Source organism: Plecotus auritus (genome assembly GCF_963455305.1).
Source record: "Plecotus auritus genome assembly, chromosome: 3".
Taxonomy (NCBI): Eukaryota; Metazoa; Chordata; class Mammalia; order Chiroptera; family Vespertilionidae; genus Plecotus; species Plecotus auritus.
In genome coordinates, this window is record NC_137772.1 from 128,764,466 (window position 1) to 128,789,546 (window position 25,081).

General features: G+C 45.2%; 1 protein-coding gene across 3 annotated transcripts in view; it reads left to right on the forward strand.

The window, feature by feature from the left end:
- SPATA13 (spermatogenesis associated 13) overlaps positions 1–25,081 on the forward strand; it is a 160,960-nt gene that overhangs the window by 131,571 nt on the left and 4,308 nt on the right. For all 3 annotated transcript variants that reach the window (XM_080662348.1, XM_080662349.1, XM_080662350.1), the window contains 7 exons: positions 10,711–10,847; positions 12,147–12,326; positions 12,636–12,821; positions 14,317–14,496; positions 16,455–16,687; positions 20,275–20,404; positions 22,641–23,013. In XM_080662348.1, the coding sequence (XP_080518474.1) occupies positions 10,711–10,847; positions 12,147–12,326; positions 12,636–12,821; positions 14,317–14,496; positions 16,455–16,687; positions 20,275–20,404; positions 22,641–23,013 (1,419 nt within the window). The remainder of the gene's footprint in view (positions 1–10,710; positions 10,848–12,146; positions 12,327–12,635; positions 12,822–14,316; positions 14,497–16,454; positions 16,688–20,274; positions 20,405–22,640; positions 23,014–25,081) is intronic.

The following is a 25,081-nucleotide window of genomic DNA, read 5'->3' on the forward strand; positions in this document are numbered from 1 at the left end:
GCCCAAAACAAGAGCTTTGAACTCCAGTGCTTTTGAAATTTTGTCACTGAACAAAAGCCCTTAAAATGAGCAAAAAGAAACCAAACAGCAAAGAGACCTGTTGTATGTCCTGAGAAAAACTCCCACCAGGACCTGAGCTGGGGGCCTGTTTTTCCTATGGGTATAACTCCTATAGGAAGTCCTTATCCTTTGGCACGTGTTGTATAATAGTTGTCCATTGTTGGTGATATTTGATATTTCCTGTCATAAAAATTCACCTTCATAATCAGTTGTCAAGTTTCATCCCTTCACAAATGTATAATCTCAGTTCAGACAGAAGGATGTCGTTAAGTTTTCTGAGGAGTTGTGGAAGCTGTTTATTGCTGGCATTTTTAAAGAGATAAACAATCTCTAATTGTATTTGCAACAGTGCTACTGACTGAAAGACTGGCCTATCTTCTCTGGATCGGCATTTCTCTCCAGGGCTGGAAATGTGGGCGGGCACCTGCTCATGCTGCTGCCTGCAGCCTGGGAAGTGATCAGGTCATTTGGGGAGTAATGAAAAATACTGAGCTTGGAGGTGAGAGGAGAACTGAGGGCTGAATCTTAAGATAGGACTGTGTGGAGCAGGAGGCTAGTAGGATAAATGGTGCCACACAAAGAAGGTGCCCAAATACAGTGTCTAGGAGACCCTACATGGCAACCTTTCTGGAATACTGTTAACTATGATGACTAAATAAGAATGTTAAAAATTCACTTTTTACAAATTTAGAATATCTATATATATAAAAGCCAAGCAACCGGACTGACAGAATGACCTGTCGCTATGATGCGCACTGCAGGGGCCAACTGGTCCGATAGGGCCCTGATAGGCCCCCCCAACTTCCCGTGGCCCCTCCTCCCATCAGCCCAGCCCCGATTGGCCCCCATTGGGGCGGGCCGGCTAGACCCCACCCATGCACAAATTCATGCACCAGGCCTCTAGTTTATACATATATACCTATCTATGGAAAAGATGCATTGTCTCAGAACTGTCCATAGCCAGAAGTATGTGCTAAAAATCCATGTGCAGAACTTTTAGATGATAAAAGATGTTCTCACTGGGCTTGACTACAGCTTGTCTTCCCTCTTGTCATTATGTCTAGGAATTTGGGGTTGTAAACGTGATTTCAATTTGCAGTAGTCTTTGCTCCATGTTTACAGGGCCATTTTCTTATTTTTTCCAAATTATATAATACTTTGTAATACTTTCAACAATAATTCTTATTTCTTTTTAACTTTTTAAAATTTTTATTTATTTATTTATTGTCTAAAGTTTTACATATGTCTCCCTTTTCCCGATTGACACCCCCCCCCCGCCAGCCATTCCCACCCCAGGCAAGCCCCCATCACCCCAATAATTCTTTATTATTGAAAGTATTACATATGTTCCTTTTTTCCCCCATTGACCCCCTCCAGGCCCTCCCCTGTGCCCCAAGCCTTCAGAACCCTATTGTCTATGTCCATGGGTTACACACATATGCATACAAGGTCTTTGGTTGATTATCTCCCACCCACCCTCCCCTGCTTTCCCTCTGAGATTCCTCACTCTGTTTCATGCTTCCATGTCTCTGGATCTACTCTGTTCATCAGTTAATTTTGTTACTTAGATTCTACATTTGAGTGAGATCATGTGATACTTGTCTTTCTCTGACTGACTCATTTCACTTAGCATGATACTCTCCAGGTCCCTCCATACTGCATAGTCTTCCATGGTATAAATGTACCACAGCTTTTTTATCTACTCATCTATGGGCACTTGGGTTGTTTCTAGATCTTAGCTATTGTAAATTGTGCTGCTGTGAACATAGGGGTGCATACATTCTTTCTGATTGGTGCTTTGGGTTTCTTAGGATATATTCCTAGAAGTGGGATCTCTGGGTCAAATGTCAGTTCCGTATTTAATTTTTTTAGGTAATTCCATATTGTTTTCCACAGTGGCTGCACCAGTCTGCATTCCCTCCAGCAGTGTACTAGGGTTCCCTTTCTCTACATCATTGCCAGCACTTGTCATTTGTTGATTTGTTGATGGTAGCCATTCTGACAGGTGTGATGTGATACCTCATTGTTTTTTTCATTTGCATCTTTCTGATGATCAATGACTTTGAGAATTTTTTCTTATGTCTCTTGGCCATCTGTATGTCCTCTTTGGAGAAGTGTCTATTTAGGTCCTTTGCCCATATTTTAAATTGGATTGTTTGTCTTCCTTTTGTTAAGTTGTATGAGTTTCTTATATATTTTGGATATTAAACCTTTATCAGATGTATCATTGCCAAATATGTTCTCCCATACAGTGGGTTCCCTTTACATTTTGTTGATGGTTTCTTTTGCTGTGCAGAAGCTTTTTATTTTGATGTGGTCCCCTCCGTTTATTTTCTCCTTAGTTTCCTTTGCCTTAGGACAGTGGTCGGCAAACTGCGGCTCGAGAGCCATATGCGGCTCTTTGGCCCCTTGAGTGTGGCTCTTCCACAAAATACCACAGCCTGGGCGAGTCTATTTTGAAGAAGTGGCGTTAGAAGAAGTTTAAGTTTAAAAAATTTGGCTCTCAAAAGAAATTTCAGTCGTTGTACTGTTGATATTTGGCTCTGTTGACTAATGAGTTTGCCGACCACTGCCTTAGGAGATGTATCTGTAAACATATTGCTACGAGAGATGTCTGAGATTTTGCTGCCTATGGTTTCTTCTAGGATTTTTATGGTTTCACAACTTAAAGTCTTTTAGCAATTTTGAGTTTATTCTTGTGTATGGTGTAAGTTGGTGGTCTAGTTTCATTTTTTTTTTCTGCATGTATCTGTCCAATTTTCCCAACACCATTTATTGAAGAGATTCTCTTGCCTCCATTGTATGCTCTTGCCTCCTTTGTCAAATATTAATTGAGTGTAACGGCTTGGGTCAATTTCTGAGTTCTCTGTTCTGTTCCATTGATTTATATGCCTGTTCTTGTGCCAGTACCAGGCTGTTTTGTTTACGGTGGCTTTGTAGTATAACATGAAATCTGGTATTGTTATTCCTCCAACTTCTTTTTCTTTCTCAAAATTGCTGCAGCTATTCGGGGTCTTTCACAGGGTCATTTTCAAAATGGCTTTTCCACACTGGTTTATTCAATATAAGTAATAATATAGTTGGTGAGGATGCAGAGAAATTAGAACCCTGTGCACTGTTGGTGAGAATATAGAATGGTGCAGCCATAATGGAAAACTGTGGGTATTCCTCCAAAAGTTGAAAATAGAATTACTATATGATTCAGTATTCCCACTTCTGAATATCCAAAAGAATTCAAAGCAAGATCTTGAAGAAATGGGTGCACACCCATGTTCATAGCAGCATTATTCACAGTAGCCAAGAGGTGGAAGCAGCACAGACGTCCATCAACAGATGAATGGATAAAGAAAACATGGTACATCATTAGAACATCATTCCTTAAAAAAGAAGGAAATTCTGATTCATTTGACCATGTGGAAGCACTTTGAGTATGTTAAGTGAAATAAGCCAGATACAAAAGGGATAAAGACTGTATGATTCTACTCATGGAGTAACTAGTAGCCAGATTTATAGACACAGAAAGGAGAAAGGTGTTTGCCAGGGAATGGGGACGAAGGAGGGAGAATTAGTGTTTAATGGATATAAAGTTTCAGTTCTAGAGATCTGTCGTACAACAATGTGAATAACACTACAAACTGTATACTTAAAAATGGTTCAAATGGTTAATTTTAATGTTGTGGGGTTTTTTTGTTTTTTTTTTACCACAATAGAAAGAAGGAATGAAAAAATTTACTCTTGTATTTTGAGAATATATTTTCCCTAATTTTGCTGAAGTACATTTTGAGAATTTATAGTAGCTCTACATCATGCAAAATTTCATTAAAGTCATCATTATTAACTCTGATCTGTAGTTGAAGATTTTGAAGCCATTGAAGTTAGTGGTTCTACATCCATGTGAAGAGTGACATGAGGCATGAGGAAGCAGTGAGCAGCCCTGTGGTTTGGGCTGTGGTGAAGGGGATTGCCCAGTGGAAGATTGGCACCCAGTGGGAGATAAATATTGTTTAAGTAGACTACAGAGGGCTTTGAAATACCAAAGAAGAATTTTGTCATGATGCAATAGATAACTGCTGTGTAGTTTCTTGTGAAAATGATAAAACCACTGTTTTATGAGGCTTACCTTGGAAGTAATGTGTAGGATGGCTTAGGGTGGGGATGGGGGCTGTGGAGACAGGAGGAGGGTTTTCTGCTAGAAGTTGGTAAGTCCTCATTGGGAGGCAGGGAGACCTGGGTGTGCATCCTGCCTCAGACCCAGCACTTGTGTAGCCCAGATAAATAAGCTCCTTGGAACCTTAGTTTCCCCATCAGCAATTTGCAGTTCAGTTGAAAAAGATTCATTGAGTGCCTTCTATATGTCAGGTCTTATGCTCAGCACCAGGGATGCAAGTATAAAAAGACTGCCCTTCCCTGGAGGAGGTTGTGGTCTCAGAAAGGAAACCCACGTGAAGACAGTGAGTGTGGGGAATGAGAGCAAACTATCCGATGAGCACATAGTGTCCAAATGTAGCTCTGAGGCCCCTCCCAGCGAGACACCAGACACTGAAAAATCCAGCTCCACCCCTCTCCTTTACTGATTATCACAGCAATATCCAGATCCAATTACAGGCAGGGATTCAAGGAATTATCAATGGAGAGGGGTCTATAAAGTTATGAAATAGTTAAGGTCATGAAGGCAAAGGATACAACAGAAGTTGATGAGATCCTTGCAGACCCAGCTGGAGACAGGGATCAGGAGTAGGAAGGAAAGGTTAGTAAAAGGAGCAGAGGACCAGTGAATTTACTACTATCCAAAATGATGTAGAAGTGCTAGATTTGGGGTACTAAGCTCTTTTTCATATTTGTCTAGTAGCTTTTGCCTTCTCACTAGTAACAGAGTTAGTGCTATATTAGAAGAGGCAGTGGCGCTCAGTGGGCAGGAGTTAGAAGATGTGGGCTTGGAGACTCTGCACACAGCCCTGTGGTATCGGGATTTCGGTCTACTTGTCTGTAAATGGAGAAACAAATAGTACCCTCCACGGAGCAGAGACATGAGGATTATATGAGCTTGAGTCATGCAAAAAAGGCTTAAAACAATACCTGGCACATCCTAAGTGCCCCAAAAAATAGTCTTTAAAGTTTTTTGCATTTCTTTAAAGTTTTTTCAGTGCTTTTATATATCACTAGGAGCCCAGCGCGTGAAATCGCACAGCCCTGCCCTCCCTTGACACCCGAACCTCTCCAGGCAGAGCTCCAGTGCGCCTGGCCCAGCCCCCGACCCCTCTGGCCTTCTCTGGCCACTTCAAGCCCTGCCCTTAGTCCTTCGAGTCGCCTTGGGCTGGTCCCGCCTTCTCCGGGCACCTCCCCACTTCTGCCCCGTCTCTGGAGTAACGTGGTGGCTCCGCCCTGTCATGGCGCCGGAGGAGAGTGTGGAAGCCTCCCGCCTGCTGCACTGTGCTCCTTCCCCTGGCAGGTATGCGGTGGTGCACTCTTGAGAGCGAGCGGTGGGTGGTGAAGGACTGGTGAGGGGGGTGCTACGGGCTCTCACCCCCACCCTCCCTGCCACAGGATGGTCCTGCCCCCCTCCAGGCACCTCCCTGCTTCCGCCCGGTCTCCGGAGCAACGCCGCGCACGCGCAGGCAGCCTCCCCGCAATCGGTCATGACGTTACAGAGTAACGGACAATTTGCATATTCCTCTGTTATTATATAGAATCATTTCATTTGTCGCTCACAACAAACAAATAACAATTACTAATTGAGAATTTACAAATGACCCTGTGAGGTGGACATTATTATCCACATTCGACAGGTTAAAAACCTGAGAAAGGAACTTGACAAAGGACTCAGACTACAAAAAATAAAAAAAAAATAAAAAAATGTAAAAAGAATTTGTGCAGCATGATTATTTGAAGCCAGGTTAGTTTGACCACAAAGCACTGCTATTAGTTCATATGCTGTTTTTCCATCTGGCCATCTATCCAATAAACACTTACTGTACTGGTGTGTGCCAGGCAGTGGTTTTGGCATTAGGAGTACAATTAAGAACAAAGCAGACAACCCTGGCCAGGTGGCTCAGTTGATGGGGACATGATCTCATATACCCAAAGCACCAAAAGGTTGCAGGTTCGATTCCCAGTCAGGACACATATCTAAGGTGAGGGTTTGATCCCCGTCTGGGTATGTGCAGGAGGCAGCCAATCAATATTTCTTTTTCTCCCTTCCTCTCTAAAACAATTAAAGCTTAGCCTCTGGTGAAGATAAAAAAAAAACAAAAAAAAAAAAACAAAGCAGACAAAAATCACTATCTTTATGTAGTTTACATTTAGTTGGGGGAGACAGACAACGAACACAATATATTAGATGGTGATCAATGCAATGGAGAAAAATAAACCAGGAAAGAGGAGTGGGTGGGGTTGAGAATTGCAGTTTTAAATGTGATGATCAGGGAAGGACTTGCTGAGCGTTTGTATGCTTGGGAGAGGGTGTTGGGTGCAGGGAACAGGAGGCCCTGGCAGAGGGTGCCTGTTGTGTGAAGCAGGCAGCCGTCAGGGCCAGAGCTGAGTGAGAGTGGTGGGAGATGGAGTGAATGGTCCAACTTCTGAATGGATTAGCATGATCATTCTGGCTGCTTTGATGAGAATTATGGTATGGGAACAGGGGCAGCAGCAGGGAGAACAGTAAGGCATTGCTGGGGTGACCCAACTTGAGGTGAATGAGGCTTGAGTAGTGGGAGAGTGGTGAGAAGTGGCTGGATTCTGGACACATTCTGAAGGGAGAGTCAGGATTTGCTGATGAGTTGGACCTGGGATGTGAAAGGCAGAAGAAAAAGAAGGACCTCTAAAGAGATAAAATTTAAACTTTTCCATTTTACAGATGGGAAAAGTGAGGTTGGAAAAGGATAAATGACTTGCCCAAGGTCATTTTGCTGCAAAGTTCATAAAGCTAGGATGGCTTCCCAGGTATTCAGTCAAAATTCCATAGCCTTTCCCTTGTGCACATCGCATCTCTCCCACCCTGGGCCTCCTGCCCCACCAGCCTTCCCCGAGAACCCTCCAGTTTCTTCAGTGTTCAGCAGATTACTAATCTGTGTTGAAACATTCACTGTTGTAATCTTAGGAAGTACCTCAGCCCGAGCCATTTTTCTAAGTGTTTATAATAGCAACTCAGAGATCATTCAATATATGAAGTCCAAATCTGTTTCCAAAGAACTTTATTCCAGTACCTCCTGTAAAGGTTTAGCCTGTTTTTCAGTGGTATCCTTTTTTCATTAAACTTGTAAATTGTGGATTTGTACATTATCACTGCTGGCTTTTATTCTCCTTTACTTATTATCACAGCAATAGCCAGATCCAATGATAAGGAAGTCTCCTTAGGAAAACATTGTTCAATGGGTCTCTGAGGGAGAAAGTGTCATTTTCAGGGCTTTGCTGTGGGTAAGAGGCCCAGATGCCTTCATTTTTCTGAGCTTTACTTCTTTGGGCCAGCTGCAGCTGACATGTCATGAGGAGCCATGCTGTTGGAGCCAGGCTGTGTATAGATCAGCACTTGCTAAAGCTGGGGGTTCCTGCCACTCTGGGCCCCATACAGCCCAGGGGTTTATGTGTACCCTCCTTGCCCGGGATCATTGGGACATTTCTGTTGTCGACCAGCCTCATTGTAGGATGATAGTCTGGGCTGCTGCTCCAAGGACTCCGGGTAGAGAAGACTCAGCTTTAGTGTTCTCTCCTCTGTAGTCTAAGACAGACTTGTTTGTCTTCGAAAAACTTTATAATTTGCTTCTTCAACACCTTCTCCCACCCTCACCCAAACACACACCAGGAAAGTGCACTAGACCAGGTGGCCCTGTGTTCTCTGCCGGCAAGCACCCACCACAGCATAGGAGGTAGAAGGCACCGTGCCTTGTCCAGGCTCACACGCCCTTCTCAGACAGGGCGGCCTAAATTTCTCCCCAGATTTCTACCCAAACCTCCAGCACTGGCAATAGGAGCACCACCAGCTCTGTACTCCTGAGGGAAGCCCCCTGAGAGAGAGCGTCCTGGCATGTGCATCAGCCCCTATCAGGGACGGACATGTGCACACACACAGCTGGCTCTGTTATGTGCACACAGCTGACTCTGCTGCCCACCTGCCTGCAGTCCCCTCACCTGGCCCATTAGCAGTGCCAGGGGCCAGGTGCTGCCTCTCTCAGTGCGTCAGCAAGCAAGCTGGCGTCTAGAAGGCAGTGCCAGGTGTCTGGAGAGCTTTCATCTGCTTCTTGGCTTTGTGGTCAAGTTCAGGAACATTTGTTCACTGCAATTTCTTCCTCCCTGAGGCAGCTCACTTTCACTTTTACCTCTCAGACACAGGCCCTGGTCTTTCCTGAGTGAGACAGGCTGGGAGCAGGGAGGAGCTAGTGGGGTGCAGGAGGGTGCCAGGCACCATGTGGTCCGAGCCCAGCACCCCCCTGTCCTCCAACTCAGCTGCTTACTCATCAGCACATCCAAGATTCACTGACTGCCCAATATCCAGACCGTCCTCACTGTAAACAGACATGCAAATGGTAGGCTATGCTTCACCATGTAGGTGCTGCTGCAGAAGGAAGGACTGGGGAGCAGCTCTGAAGGGGAGTGACTGCAGCTGGGGTGTGGGGTGTCCAGGTGCAGAGGAGCACCCCAGGCTGTGCAAAAGCACATGTAAGGCTTGGGCCCTAGTAGACACCTGGCTTGGGCATTGCCAAGAAGTGTTCTGTCCAGAGCGTGGGCCCAGAGGCCGGGCACTTGGAAAGAATGGGTCCAGCTTGTGGACTGCACTGGCCGTCTTCCTTCCCTCCATTGCACTTAGTGTGCTACGCATGTCTCTCAACATCATCGTTTGTCCTTTCTGTCCCCAGCGAAGAAACTTAACAATCCAGTGCTAAAAATACATTCATAGAGCTTGTTTTCATGTTTATTACCCTCCATTGTTGCAATTCTTTTTCAATTTGTTGTAAGAATTCCAGTAAGCATTCTAGTGAGAATTCTAGTCTCTGTTTACAAAGCGTATTGCTTTAAAAAAGTTGTTCACAATAGCATAGCTGAAGTGATGGGAAGGGAGGAAAGCTGTGAGGGCCTGGGACGCAGAGCTCGGGGCATGGGCAGGGCTGGCCGCGCGTGCAGAGCACCTGAAATGTGGCCGGTCCAGATGGGCTGGGCTGGGCTGCAAATGTAAAATGCCCATCAAATTTTGAAGGCTTAGTACAAAATAAATAATAGAAAAGATGCCATTAAAAAAAAGGAAGTTGTTCTACCCTGGCCGATGTAGCTCAGTTGGTTGGAGCATCATCCCATATACCGAAAAGTCACAGGTTGGACTTCCAGTCAGGGCACATACTATATTGTGGGTTTAATTCCCTGTGAGGTGCCTACATGAGGTAGCCAGTTGATGTTTCTCTCCCTTCCTCTCTCTCTTAAATCAATAAGAACATATCCTCGGGTGAGGATTTTAAAAATAATTATTTTTAAAGAAAGTTGTTCTGTTTTGAAAGTAGACCTGTCCCTGATATTAGAAATTCAGAATCGTAAGTCCTTGATGAAAACAAGGGCAGACAGCTCCCTCCCACTGCTCAACCTGTCCACCGTGTTCTGAGTTTTATTTCCCATGGCCATTTCGGATCCGGCCTCTGCCCCACCAGCCCTGCTGCTGCCACGCTTGCTGCCATCACCACAATAACTCTCTTTAATGAATTTGCTGGGAGCTTGACACACATAATCTCACTTGATTCTCTAAAAAGAAAGAAAATACTTTTTACAACAGAATGTAAAGCTCAGAGAGATTAAATTGCTTGGTTAGGGCCGCCTGCCTGCAGAGGGGCAGGGCCAGAGTTCAAACCCAGCCCTGTGACTCTAAACCCTCCACTCCCATACTCAGCCTGAAAGAGCAGCCCATGGCCAGCACTGGCTCTCACAGCCGACAGGCAGTGTGCTCCCAGCTTGCTCTTCCGGCTCCTCTCTTGTTAGCTGTGCTGCTATTGCATCGGATCTGGCCACGTTTCGTCCCATGAAACCTTTCCTGTCCTCTTCACCAGGATGTTCTATTATTGTTTAAACTCCCTTTGCTTGATGACAGGTTAGCCTTGGCGAGAATAGGCCATTGTCCCAAGAAAGAAAATCTGAATACCAAGGTGATTAATCTAAAACATTATACCCATCGTTAAAAGGTCTTTCTCTTTTTTTGGTAAATTCCCAATGCTGATAGTGTGAGTTCCCATGTGAAAAACTACTAAAAATGGCTACATGTTTTCACTTAATGATACTACCGGGACCATTCGATTTTAGTAGTGCTACTACTGCCTTACAGGTAAAAAATGGAAACAAAATGCTTTTTTAAAAAAATGATTATATTTTTCATTTCTTTTACTTCTCCAGCTTTATCAACATGTTGCTTAGAAACACTATCTATATTTCCAGCACAAATTTCCAACTAAATCACAGCTAGTTCACGCAGTATCCTAGCTCATGAAATAACACTATGTTAACATTGGCAATGTTCTCTGAATTGTTCCCCTTCCTACCTAATGTGTCGCTTAAACCCAGCCCTTTTTAGCATCAACTGCTACTTCTGGATTAAATAGATCAGTAGAAACTTTCTAATGATTTTGTCATTTAAAAATGTTCGTTAGCTGTGTCTTTTAAACCATGCCATCACTTTTTTTTAAGTTTCTTCAGATGGCGGTACTGAGTCCTGTGCCTTAGTGGATGACAACGGCAGCGAGGAGGACTACAGCTATGAAGACCTCTGTCAGGCCAACCCCAGATACCTGCAGCCAGGCGGGGAGCAGCTGGCCATCAACGAGGTACTGGGATCCCACACATGACCAGTGGTGGACACCCGATACCAGGGCCAGCATCACTTCAGACTTTGCTCTCTGATTATTTTTTTAAATATATATTTTATTGATTTTTTTATAGAGAGGACATGAGAGGGATAGAGAGTTAGAAACATCAATGAGAGAGAAACATCAATCAGCTACCTCCTGCACACCCCCTACTGGGGATGTGCCCACAACCAAGGTACATGCCCTTGACCGGAATTGAACCTGGGACCCTTCAGTCTGCAGGCCGACGCTATCCACTGAGCCAAACCGGTTAGGGCTGATTATTTCTTATTGCATGTTCTAAAACCTAGAACTTCGACTAGACAAACAGTTTCTGGCATTTCCAAGGACAATTTATGTCATGAAGTTCCTCCCTTTATGTGATAAGAGCAGCAGTCATTAGCTTGGGCAGCCATTCATTCTGACAAGCTCTCCCTTTATCATAAATCTCACAGCTGATCTAAGAGGTAAATGTTACAGTTACCATCCATATCATAATAAACACTCTGAAAGTAAGAGGCTAAATTACTTGCTGGTAAATGGCAGAGCTGGCATGAGCCACATATTTCTCACTGCGAATCTGGTATTCTTTCTACCAGTCTGCATCTTTAGCCTTTTTCAAAGCAATCTTTCTAGAAGGCACCGCTAGCTTTGGAGTTCTTGACGCCTCAGTGAGTAGGCTGTGAGGGTGCCCCGGGAGACAAGCGGATGTCGTCCTCTGCCCCTGCACTGGACTCACATGAGCTGCGTCTGTTCTTTACTTTTATTATGAACTGTAGGCTATCTAGAGATCATTCTGTGTTCTCTTTGGTTGCAGTAAACTATAAAGTGTTTTCAAATTGTGAGTGAAGTTTGAATGCTGAGTTCTGAGTGAAGCTGAGGGTCTTGCAGCTAAGCCCCGTGTGTGTGACCTTCAGAGGCTCCACTCGGCGACATCGTGCTTGGCAGCTCAGAAAGCATTTCTCCGTGTATATTCAAGATATTCAGATTTGTTAGTTAACTGATCTACAGATAAGTGAGCTATTTATACTTTTTTTAAAAAGTGGATTTGGGCTTTAAGATCATGTGAGAGAGGCTCACCTAATTCTCTTTTCCCTAATATGTTTTTCTTCGTTCATTTTGTGTAACAATCAGTAAGTACTGACCCAAAGCCATTGGCGTATACAAATGAGAACTAGGAGATGTGCATCTCACCCTGAGACATCACACAGACCCCCCGCCCGCCCATTCTGTCCACCTGACTTTCGCACTAAGCACGCCTGCGTGTTTCCATTTCAGCTGATCAGTGATGGCAGTGTGGTCTGTGCAGAAGCCCTGTGGGACCACGTGACCATGGATGACCAGGAACTGGGCTTCAAGGCAGGAGATGTCATCCAGGTTCTGGAAGCCTCTAACAAGGACTGGTGGTGGGGCCGGAGTGAGGAGAAGGAAGCCTGGTTCCCGGCAAGCTTTGTCAGGGTAGGTGTTGGCCCTCTCACCCCTCACACTTGTCTCTGAGGAGCGGCAGATAGAATGGTTCAGGCTGAACTCACTCTTTGTACAGATTCAGTTTTTTATAATTGTTTCAATCAAACCTAGAAATTCAACTGGGTCAAAGGAAAACTTTTAACCATAGTAACTAGTTGTTTGGCACTGCTGCTGTGTTTTGAGCCACTGGTTCCATGCAGCTCTGCCAATACATAAGACAGGCGAGGGTCAGAAGCCATGGGGGACCCCTGCCTGTGCCGGTACCACCTCTCCCAACCCCCCATCCCTGTGTGTGTGCAGTTGCGTGTCAATCAGGAAGAGCTGTCGGAGAATTCCAGCAGCACGCAGGGCGAGGAGCAGCAGGAGGATGCTGGCAAGACCCGCCACAAACACGCTGAGAGCAAGCAGCAGATGCGGACCAACGTCATCCAGGAGATCATGAACACCGAGCGGGTGTACATTAAGCACCTCAAGGACATCTGTGAGGTAGGGCGCCAGACATGTGGTCTCACTGAGATGGTCACATGACTATGATATGCCCGCCTGACTCTCTTCTGTTCCCAGTCACACCCTCCTATGCACCTCTGGCTCCTGAACACACTGCTCACTCATTACATATGCATCTACCTCGGGGAGCATCAGTGGTGAGCGTCATGGCCACCCGCCTGGCTGTTGCAGCCAGGTCTCTTTTGGGCCCCTTCGCCACTGTCTCTTTCAACACCGAACCCTGAGACTATTCAGAGCAAGTGCCTGTCAGAGAAGGCAACACCTGTCAGTGAACCCCACTTAACTTGACAAAGATTCAAAGGTTTGGCATTGTACAGCCCACTGCCTCTAACACTGTCTCACAGGCGAGATTGAGTCATTTAGATGTAGAAAAACAATGCACTAGTGATAGCCAAAGCTATATTCCATAGCATCATGATAGTTCTGCTGCATGATACATTTTATTCCTCCTGTGGCATTTTTTGTTTTTGTGGGTTTTGTGTGAGCATTATACCAGACTGTCCTGCTGCGAGTGCTGACCTCTGCACTCTTAATTCGGCTGGGACGTTCATCCCTGAAGACAAGCTGAAGTGAGACAGCTGCACATTTGTAACTAGATTAACTGGCCAGATGCAGATATACCAATGTTTTGTTTGTTTGTGCCGCCCTGTTCAGTAGGGATACATGGCTAAGGGAGTTTCTTTAAAGTGACATTCTATGAAGATGAAAGTAATTGCTCATAATTGTTGAGCATTGACTATGTGCCACCCCTCTCTACCTGGGTTAACTCATTTTACTGTCACAACACTCTTACTCGGTCTTAGCCCGTGTACAGTGAGGAAACTGGGGCGTGGAAAAGTTAAGTGGTGCGGTTGGGACTTAAACCAGGCAGTCTGCCCAGAGCCTGTACCCTGAACCTTTACATTGTCTTTCTGTTAAAATTCATTCCAACTAGTCCGTGGTAGGATTTTACCATAGAGTAGCCTGTAATTACATGATGTTAATTTGGGAATAATTATTACATATATCTATGGCCTTTCCTTCCTACCTCACTAACTCCTACCTAAGCTGTAGTACAAACAAGGTGCATAATTAGTAGTTTCTAACAAGTCTTCTTGGCTGTGAAATAGAATCAGCAATAGGAGAATGATTATCTGAAGAGTTTAGAAAAAATATAACAAGGCCAATTTCTGAGCTAGTATTTGAAACGGAGCAACTTGTTTCATGAATATAATGTAGAAACTGGATATGGCTTCTTGAATGATAAATCCAGCCACATACATCTTTTCTCTTTCCTTTTGTTTTTAAAACATGGCACATTGTAGTCATGGAAGTAGGATTCTCCTAACAGAGACCCATAGATGTTAAAGTAATTTCCTGTAATTAAAATCTGCTCCAAGACAATGGCTTTGGATGCAAAATACTGTATTATTCAAAGAAATAATTTCTATGAACGTCCAAATTCGTTTTTAAAAGCGTATGTTCCCTTTTGCAGGGCTATATTCGACAGTGTCGCAAGCACACGGGAATGTTCACTGTTGCACAGCTAGCCACCATTTTTGGAAACATTGAAGATATTTATAAATTCCAAAGAAAGTTCCTGAAAGACCTTGAGAAACAGTACAATAAAGAGGAGCCTCATTTAAGTGAAATAGGATCCTGCTTTCTTCAACATGTATGTCACCTGTTACTTCTTTATTAATAACATCTGGTTAAATAATTTTGCAATGTTTCTTCATTAAAAATAGGAGTCCTTTTTGTTTCTTTGTTTGCAAGATTAATGTCCCATGGAATGGAGATGTCACTTGTAAAGTAAGTTGATTAGTTTATATGGTTAATCTTTAGCTAAATATACTAAGTCCATTTTTAAAAAATCTTCCCACTTTTATGCCTTTTGGTTAATTTTTAATAAGACCTATTAATTGTCTATTATATGCTAAGCACTGTTTTCAGGATCTTCTTATATTAGCTCTTACACTGCTGTGAGGTAGGTATATTATTGTCCTCATTTTACAGATGAGGAATCGGAAGCCCATAGGGTAACTGACCCAGGGTCACACATTAGTAAATGGCAGGTGGGAAGACAGACTGAGGCCTGTGGCTCTGGGGCCCAGGCTTGTGACCAGTGTAAATGCTCAGGTCAGTCTTGTGATGATGGCACAGCTGATCATATAACTGATGATTGACTGCCACTATTTAATACCAAAAGATTTCAGAGGAAGAAGATTCTGTTCCCAGCCAAAATGGCCAGGGCCCAGCAATAGTAATAACAACAGCAATGACAACCACCACCACCTGCTTGCAGCACAGGCTGGGTGCGGGGCCAGTAGCTTCGTAGAGGCAGTGGTATGGAGCAGGTCCCCCAGGTGGTTGCTTTCAAATAGCTGAAAATAATGCTGTGGGGGGAATGCACGTGGGAAGTCGAGCCCATGAGAGCACTGGGCCTGTCTGGGACTTTGTAAAAGACCTGTTTGGCCAGAGTAGAAGGTCCATGGAGGTTAAGAGAAGCTTTGAGTCACCGAAGGGCAGGCTGCAGAGGCGGCAGCGCCTGAGCGGGACGAAACCCCAGTGGGTGGACCTCGCCTGGAGACAGGAGAGTTCAGCTGAGGAGCAGAGTGGTTGCTGCTTCTGGGCCTAGGCAAGGTGATGGCAGTGGAAACACAGAGACAGACTCATTGAGGACAAACTGACAAGACTGGTCATAGGTAACAAAGAAAAGCAGCAGTCAGAACCACTCGCAGGGTTTTGAGTCTGAAAGAATTAACAGGTGGGTTAGGAAAGCCTGCCTTGTAGGGCAGCAGGAGTTTGGTTGTGGGTGTTGAGTTTGAGCACGGCTGTAGATAAACGTTGGAGTGGAGATGGCCAGAAAGGAACCTGCTCTGGGCAGGTCGATGTTTGTGACTGTGAAGCCTGGCAGTGGTGAGGAGACTCCTGGAGTGGGAAGCAGAGGCCCGAGAACCGAGCCAGCAAGCCTGCTCCTGGAAGTGTTCAGGGAGGGAAAGTGGAGGGGTGCCAAGTGGCTCTGCAGAGTCCTGGAGAAGGCATCATGGAGAAGCCGGCAGGATGGCTGCAGCCTGGAAGTGACCCAGGGAGAAAGGAAGTGAGCGCAGGGCTTGCCTTGGAGGTGGGTGGGCAACGTGTGTGGGAGCCAAGTGGTGGGATATCGCAGTGAGAAAGCGGTAGCTTTGAATCCTCACCTCTTGGTCAAGGAGTTTAAAGGGAAAGTAAAGAGGACGAGGAGGGAGCTAGTTGGGCGTAAGAACAGCATCTTCTCTTAGATCAGAGCTGGGGTGAGGAGGGTGACAGTAGAGGGCGCTGTCCTCTGAGGAAGCCCAGTGCACCTATGACTCACCCTTTCAGGGTCTGTGGGAGGCTGCCTGGAAGGGGACCAGGGCTCTGAGTCCTCGAGCAGCCTCTCCCTGCACTCCTAAGAGATACGAACCCTCTGGAGAGTCTGCAAATGGCCCCTTACCACAGAGAAGATTTGGGCTTCTTGCCCAGGTGGGAAAAACGCTGCAGAAGGACTTGGGGCACCCTCTCCCTCCTCCCAGGGATGCCCCCTCACACAGGATTGTCCTTGTCTCAGCCCACAGCCCCCCATAGCCTGATGACGCTGTGCTTTCCCCTTCCCAGCAAGAGGGCTTCGCTATCTATTCCGAATACTGTAACAACCACCCGGGGGCCTGCGTGGAGCTGTCCAGCCTGATGAAGCAGAGCAGGTACCGGCACTTCTTCGAGGCCTGCCGCCTGCTGCAGCAGATGATCGACATCGCCATTGACGGCTTCCTGCTCACACCCGTGCAGAAGATCTGCAAGTACCCCCTGCAGCTGGCCGAGCTGCTCAAGTACACCACGCAGGAGCACAGGTGAGAGAGGCCACCGGGCAACGCCCATCTCTCCACCACATGCTGAGGCCTTCAGCTCTCCCGAGCTTCCCAGAATGGCAGTGACGGAGGGCTCAGGTGTCAGGCTTTTGTTACTTCTGAAATAGGGTTAACAAAAGCTCCAGAGGCTCCAGAATATCCATTCCTAGAGATATTAAAAAATAGCCCTGTCTGGTGTCGCTTAGTTAGTCAAGCACCGTCCCTTACACCAAAAGGTCACCAGTTCAATTCCCAGTCAGGGTACATGCCCAGGTTGCGGGCTAAGTCTCCAGTAGGGTGTGTGCAGGAGGTAGCTGATTGATGTTTCTCTCTTTTTCTCTCCCTCTCCCTTCATCTCTCTCTCTAAAATCAATAAAAACATTTTTTAAAAGATATATATATACACATATATATATATGGTTTATGGTTTTAACAGTCTGCAAATAAATAAATAAATAAATAAGATTTGGGCCCTGGCTGGGTAGTTCAGTTCGTTAGAGCATCGTCCCAATATGTCAGGGTTACAGATTCAATCCCCAGTCAGGACACATACAAGAATCAACCAATGAATGTATAAATAAGTAGAACAACAAATCGATGTTTCTCTCTCTCTCTCTCTCTCTCTCTCTCTCTCTCTCTCTCCTTCCCTTTCCCATACCCCTCCCCACCTGCTTCTGCTCTCTCTCTAAATCAATTTTTAATAAAATAGTATTTCTTACACTGTATTCTGTGCTCATGGGGATTTTTATTGTGTTGTTGGTCCTATCATTGGCATATATTTTATAAATACTCTTTTGTAGCTACTCAGTTGTTAATAAAATTTTTTAAAAAGAAATAGACCAATTGAATACAGTGTAAGAAATATTTATTTTCTCTCCTGTACTACTTTAGTTGCTTCCCATTAACTCACCCTTAGAGCAGTGTTATTTACTGCCAACAAAATGTTACTCTATAGAAGGGGTGAGGACATAGAAAAATTTGAGCTATAAAAAATAGGGAATCTCAAGGCCTAGGGTAGCGTGTGGGGTCCACTTGGGAGGCACATTTCACAGAGGTCCTGGTTGGCTCTCAGCCCTTTCTGGCCCAGCCCTGGTGCCTGCTCTGTCTCCAGATTCCTTCCACCCCATTTCCTCTCCTTCCAGCACAGGGTTTCACGTGATTGGCTGCCTGCACTCTCCATCTTCCCTTAGGGCTTACTTTGTGCCTAAGCTCTGGGGGAGCCAACAGTTCTCCATTGCTTACTTAATAGCAACTCAACATTTTCCTGCATGCACAGAATAAGGTGTAATCTTGCTGTGCTTATGTGTACAATGTCACCCATTCAGTAGTGGAATGGGCACATCCATTTTCCATGACCATGTCACCACAGCAACACCCGCCTGGCCTGTTTGGTGCCTTTAGGTGGCAGCAGTTGGGTCATTGCTTATGTTCTCACAAGGGCAGAACTGAAATGCCAGTGGGGACACAACCATTGCAGGCAAGGTTTTAGGATACAGCTTACTGTTCCAGACCAGAGTCAAACCTGTCCATGACACCTGTGTCACCGGCACACAGCTTTCGCTGCACCCGCAGCCCTGGAGAGGACAACCTGGAAGGATTTAGTGGGAAGGGGTCGGGGGAAAGGATGGTGAGGAAACCTGCTGGTGCAAACCACAACTGTTTTGGGTTTTAACAACTATTGTTCGGAAAGCATTCACATTCTCCAGGGCCGTGCCTGGCCCTGCAGGGTGCTCAGAATAGATCATTCTTTGCCTGCTCTGCCACTGGTCACTGAACAAATCCTAGATATGAGTATTTAAAAGAGTTAGGACTACCAAACTAAGAGAAGGAAGTTTATTGAAAGAGCTATGTATTTTCTCTTTTTGATGGAAAAGTCAGAAAAGTTTGGAAAGAAAATAAAGTCAACAGAATTACAAATTTGAAGAAAATTTTTAAAAAGAATAAAAATGCATCATGATGAGAAACTAATAAATAAGAAGCAAAGACATATTGAAAGACCCAGGCAAGCAGATTAGATTCCAAGACGGGAAAGCTGTGGCCAAAAGTTCACACATTACCTTTCAGCAGTTAATGTTCATTATAAGGAAATTGCAGATTTAGTCTGTTTTTTTGTTTTTTTATTTTATTTTTTATTTTTTTTAAGATATATTTTATTGATTTTTTACAGAGAGGAAGGGAGAGGGATAGAGAGTTAGAAACATCGATGAGAGAGAAACATCTATCAGCTGCCTCCTGCACACCTCCCACTGGGGATGTGCCCGCAACCAAGGTACATGCCCTTGACCGGAATCGAACCTGGGACCCTTCAGTCTGCAGGCCGACGCTCTATCCACTGAGCCAAACCAGTTAGGGCTGTTTTTTTGTTTTTTTAAATCATTTTAAAGGAAATGACATAAAGCCCATTTCTTTGTCTTAAGAGAAACAAAACAAATTTTTTTTTAAAGTTACACTGTTTTTTGGTTGTTGTTGTTTTTTTTTTTTTTCTGGAATTGTATATATAAAATAAAATGAAAACTTGCAGAAGAAAACAATTATCTTGCCGCTTTCTTCCTTGCTGGAGAGCTCTATGGGCGCTGTGCTCCAGGATTTTGGCAGCCCCTTGAATCATTTCTCTTCTTCCTCTGCTCTGCTGTGTGAATCGCCTGTCTGAGAGCAGGTCTGCCTTCTGGGCAGATGGCCAGGGACTTCCTGGGAGCTGCATTTCCTTGTGTTTGGTAAATAAACAATAGAACCTGCTGCCAAGGCTTTTTTCTGGGCTTTGCAGGAGGACTCTAATTCAGTCCGACTGAGTCCATAGGCTCTGCCTGCCCTGTAAGACACAGGAAAGTGCTAGAAAGTAAAAAATTCAGCTCATCCACTGGACAATTGATGTACATATTCCCAAGTTATTAATGCTGAGCAAAACTTGGATGCGAAAGTTTCCAATAACGGACATCTCTTAGCCTGTGTGCGGATTAGAACTCCAGTTTTAGTTCTTTTATTACCTATAGTTTTAGAGGCCCTGGGAGCAGGAGCCTGCAGGGGCAGCATTTTAGTTTGATTTGACTGTAGCATATGGAAAGCACCAGAAATGAAGATCTGTTGATGTATTAAATGCCGCATATTGTTTACATGACTCATTAGGTCAACCTTCTGTGGCTATGTCCTCTGGTGTCCTTTCCTGAACACCTTGGAAGATGGGAGTCAGAACAAATTATTACTCTTGAAAATGATTAGTGATTGTTAAAGTACTTTCTGTAGCCAACTTGCTGTATCAAAACCAAAGCAATCACAGACTGCCCTTTCTTTATTAATGAAAGTCATTCATTGTCACAGTGATTAAGACATTTCTTGTGGCATTTACTTTCATTCATGGTAGTTTCTAGGAAATGAGGACAACATTCTTATTCCAAAGAATTCTGGATTGCGTTGGTCAGCTCCCTTAACCTATGCAGACTATAGCCTATTCATGGAGGAACAAGAAAAAGGGAGCAATGGCTGCTGTTTAAATGCCATGTTGTCTAGACTATTCATATACATTTGGGGAAGGAGTGTATTATTTTGTTGAGTGTATCCTGTCATATGGTTAAAATTCACCTCTCACTTTTCAGTGATTACAACAATATAAAGGCAGCCTACGAGGCCATGAAAAACGTTGCCTGTTTGATCAATGAGCGCAAACGCAAGCTGGAGAGTATAGACAAGATAGCGCGTTGGCAAGTATCCATCGTAGGCTGGGAGGTGAGTGGATACCACCCTCACACCACATCATGCATCACCACTCACACCCTCCCCTACCTCTGGTCTAGTTTAATGATAGACTTTGATGTCCTATGATTGATACTTTATACTCATGGCTTAATGGTACACAGGGTTCCCTTGCTGTCGGGAATTAGCACGTTCCTATGAAATGTTCATACGCTGAAATGGTGCAGAGCCAAAGACCAACACCTTAGGACACATCTTGCTAACAGATGCACAGAATAAACCCAGAAAAGGCTTGTCCATGACATCTGGGTCCCGGCTCACAGCTTTCACTGCACAGATGCTCAGAGACGCAGCTGGGCTCTCGCGCTGGACCTGAGATGCGGGGTGTGGTTCCGGGGAAGGAGCTTCCTGGGGCCAAGCTTGACACTCCAGTGCCGTTGCCTCTAATGGCTCCCTGCAAAGCCAACACTGAACACTATTATTGTTTCTCCCCTTTTTTGGAAAAAATGAAAATTCTCTTTGGATTTCTTTCCATTAGCAAAAACAGGTACTAATGTAGGTCTTTAGTAAAAGTACAGTAGTATAAAGAGAACTTTCACAAAGCAGGGGATACCTGTATATATTTTGAGGCAAATGATTGAATTGAAGTCAACTACTTTACCTTTTACCTCCACCAAGAAACACTTTGGGGAGTGTCTGTAATTAATTTATTGCCTTCTCTCCTGCTAGAGCGTGAGATTCATGAAGCAGCTGGAGAAGATTTAAAATATAAATTGCAGTTGGTGAGAGTATGGACTGTGCAGCCACCCTGCTTGTGTGTGAATCCCCTGTGACCTGGGCATGATCACTGTTTTCATGTAGGAGATGGAGAGGAAAATATTCCCTATCTCGTAGGGCTATTGTGAGGATTATATAAGACAGGGCAAATGCAATGCTTAATACAGCCTGTAGTAACGGTCCAGCATGCATGCGTGCGCACACACACACACTTATTTCTAAAAACAGGAATGATGACAATAGTAAGTACCTGTGTTGTGTTGTTTACCACATGCCTAGCACTGGTTTAAGCCATTTTTATGTATGAACTCATTTTAATCCTCTCAACAGTCCGATGAAGTAGGAAATATCACACCCATTTAACATATGGGGAAGCTAAAGCACATAACAGTTAAGTGGCCTGTCATGGCCACAGAGCTGGGAAGTGGCCAAACTGGATTGAAACCCAGGCAGGCAGCCTGGTGTCAGAGTCCGTGCTGCTAGCCACTAGGCTCTGTGGCCATTCTTAAGAATGATAAATTGGTGCTGTTCATAGTGTTTTTAGAACACGCAAGATTCATCCTACATCACACTAATTGGTCAAAACTCACTTTCCCAAAGGCTTGTGAAAGTTTGGGCTGAGAAGTTTGGTTTTTAACTAAAGTAGATAATAGTGATGAAAGGTGGAAAGAAATACTATTACTTGTATTTCAAGGCCTTATAGACTTCTGGAACCTGGACAGGCCCTCAGAGATCACCGAGTCTAACTCTTATTTTGTAAGCGAAGAATCTAGGGCACAGAATTGCTTGAGGCAGGTAAATAGAAGAGGTATTTTGGAGTCAAGAGCTTTTGCCTACAAACAATGTTGTGTATGACTGAGATTAAAGGAGAATAAAATCTTCAGTTTGTAAAATTGAAAGCCAATGTCGTGCCAAATACCATAAAGTTCCATTGAATTAGACCCAAACCTAAATATGATAAAAGTGTGTTTTTCCTTCCGTTCTTGGACTCTGACACTGAGGAGATAATTTATTGTCAGAAGTTTACCAATTATCTTGCTGGTAAATTGCCACCTGGCCTTTTGTTTCCAAAGATCCTAAATGCGTTAGTCCAGGCAGCTGCCATAGGCCTAACTAAAGCCAGAGCATCTGTAACTTGTCCCACCTGCCCAAACCTACCTGTGGTCCTCTTTCTCCAAGGATCAGCCTGGGTCAGCTGCCATATCAGACCTTGATCGGACTCGTTAGCCCAGCAGGCTCTTCACTGCTCTTTCTGATAAGGAAGACACTTCAGATAACAGAGGCCCTGTAACGTTTTCCCATTTAGTAGGAAAAAAAGAAAGCCTTCACATGCAAGAAGACTAATAAACCGAGGTTTCAAATGGCCTCTGAGGCTTGGCTACCTGTGAATGGGCCTCGGGCACCTTGCAAATCTGAGGAGGCTTCTGGGCCAGGGCTCCCGGCACCTGGAGGTAAGAATTGGAAGGTCTCACAGTGTGTTTTCATCCTCCAGGGACGGGACATTTTAGACCGAAGTTCAGAACTGATCCATTCTGGGGAGCTGACCAGAATCACTAAGCAAAGCAAGAGCCAGCAGCGGACATTCTTTCTGTTTGACCATCAGCTTGTGTCCTGCAAAAAGGACCTCCTGCGCAGGGACATGCTCTATTACAGGGGCCGCATGGACATGGATGACATGGAGCTCGTGGACCTAGAGGACGGGCGGGACAAGGACTGGAACCTCAGCGTGAAAAACGCCTTCAAGCTCGTCAGCAAAACCACTGACGAGGCTCATCTGTTTTGTGCCAAGAAACAGGAAGACAAGGCGAGGTGGCTGCAGGCTTGTGCAGATGAAAGGAGACGGGTGCAGGAGGACCGGGAAATGGGTAAGCAGCGCTCAGTGCCACCGGGTTTCGTTGGCCTCTGCTTTCTAACCTCATTCCCCAGCCCTCTCCCACAGAGTTAACTCCCACCCTTAGGAAAAGAAAAGGATTTGTAAATTCTAAATATTTCTAAACTTGCTCACAAGACAGGCTGTGGCAGATGTAATTACTACAGGCAACATTTACGTGCCAGATGCTCTACTACACATTTACAGAGAGCATCTCATTTAGTTTTAAAATGTGGATACTATTGCTGTACACATTTTACAAATGAAAAAATCGAGGCTTAAGGCCCTGTACTGCAGTGAAGGCCATGCCTCTCCATACTCAGGATTGCTGTCTTCTTCACAGCTGCTGCTCCCCTCCAGGTATTCACTGGCCTATGGGACAAACCCTCCAGCTGGTGTTTACGGTGGGGCACAGTCTCAGCCGGGCTCCAATGCCTCCCTGGCACAGTAGGGTTTTGAGCACAAACTGTTGAAGTCAGGATGCCACAGGGACCATGGGCCCTGGATCCTCCTCTCTGCAGCCTTCCTGGGCCCGGACCCCCAAGGCTGTGGTGCAGGATGGAGAAGGCTCTCCCCCTCTTCTTCCCCGCCCACTGCCATGAGGAAAGCCAGAACAAAACCAGCAGGTGCTCCTTTGACCCTCCCATGGTGTGTGTCACCAGCACTGGCTCGGGCCACAAATGTTGCTCTCACCATAGGAGGTTTCGTTGGATGGATCATATACTAGTATTAGAGTAGAAAGGGCTTTACAATTTAGCCAGGCTGACTCACCATCAGCAGGAATCTCCTCTGAAACACTCTTAATAGCTGAGCACTGGCCTGTACCTCAGCCTCTAATGACAGAGCTCACTGCTGTAGGTGGCCCCTTCCGCTAAGTGGAAGTATCCTGTATTTATTCCGAGAGGAAAGCTGATCCCAAGCCAGTTCCATATATTGGTGCAGCTTTTGACTCTCAGGCCTCATTGGAATAAGGCTCATTGCTCCATCATGCCGAGAATTCTTCAGATAGTTGAAGACCACATATATTCAAATGCAAAATGAGAGAGCCACAAAATGCTAATCTTACCTGCCATGTCATGTCCAGTGCAGACCCTGAAATCATTTGTAAGTTGGAGTGTTTTGGTTTTTCCTCAGATTGAACCACATATTACAAGAGCATTCTAAATACTCAGTTCTGCCTTTTGGCAGGAGCAGCAAGGAGGGACCTGATGTACCACTGCAGTTCAGCACTTCCCTATTGCTGGTGCTCGAAAGAGAGACAGGAATGAATGAATGAATGAATGAATGAATGAATGAATGAATACAGGGATGAAGGGATGCATGCATGTGGCACTCCTAGAGCCATTAAATCTGTGATCTGGGTGAGAGTGGACAAAAATGGGACTGACCCAGGCCCTTACCTGGTATATTCTCTCAGCCTAGGTGCCCAGTACATTGCTTGTAGGTTGATCCTAGAGATCGTGCCATTGACCAGGCGGGGTATGGAGGGTGGGAATAAGGCAAGGCCAGAGTAGGCCTCAGAGCAGTAGAAGCCAGGGGGCCAGTGTGTGGAGCCTGAAGAAGACCTCAGGACTCATTAGGGACAGATGTTGAGCATGTCGAGGAGTCAAGGCATAGGGAGCAGAGTGACCCCAGGCAGCAGAGTGCAGAGCCCATGTCCCCTTCCACCAGGTGGAGGCCTCCCCCAGGGCAGGGCCAGTCCGACAGCTGTGGCTCCTCTGCCTCAGTCCTTGCCTCTCTCCTCATGCTCTCTACAGTTGGGGTACAAAATTCAGTTCCCATTACTCAAATACCTTTGTTTAGGAGACAATTGAAACTCACTCCGCTTTCACAGTGAGTGAGCAGACCCGCGGCCCTTTGATTTGTCTTTTCCTCCCAGAGCCTTATTCTTTAGGGGGAGAACAGGGAGCCTATGTGACACATCTGGGTTTGCACAGGTAGTCTGTGCATCCTTCCCAACAGCCCCATTTCAGTCTTTCCGGTGTCCTAGCGACAGTCCTGGCTCCTTCCTTCTCTTATCCAGTCTTTCGACCTCTTCTAGTTCCTCAAGGACTAAGGTTCTT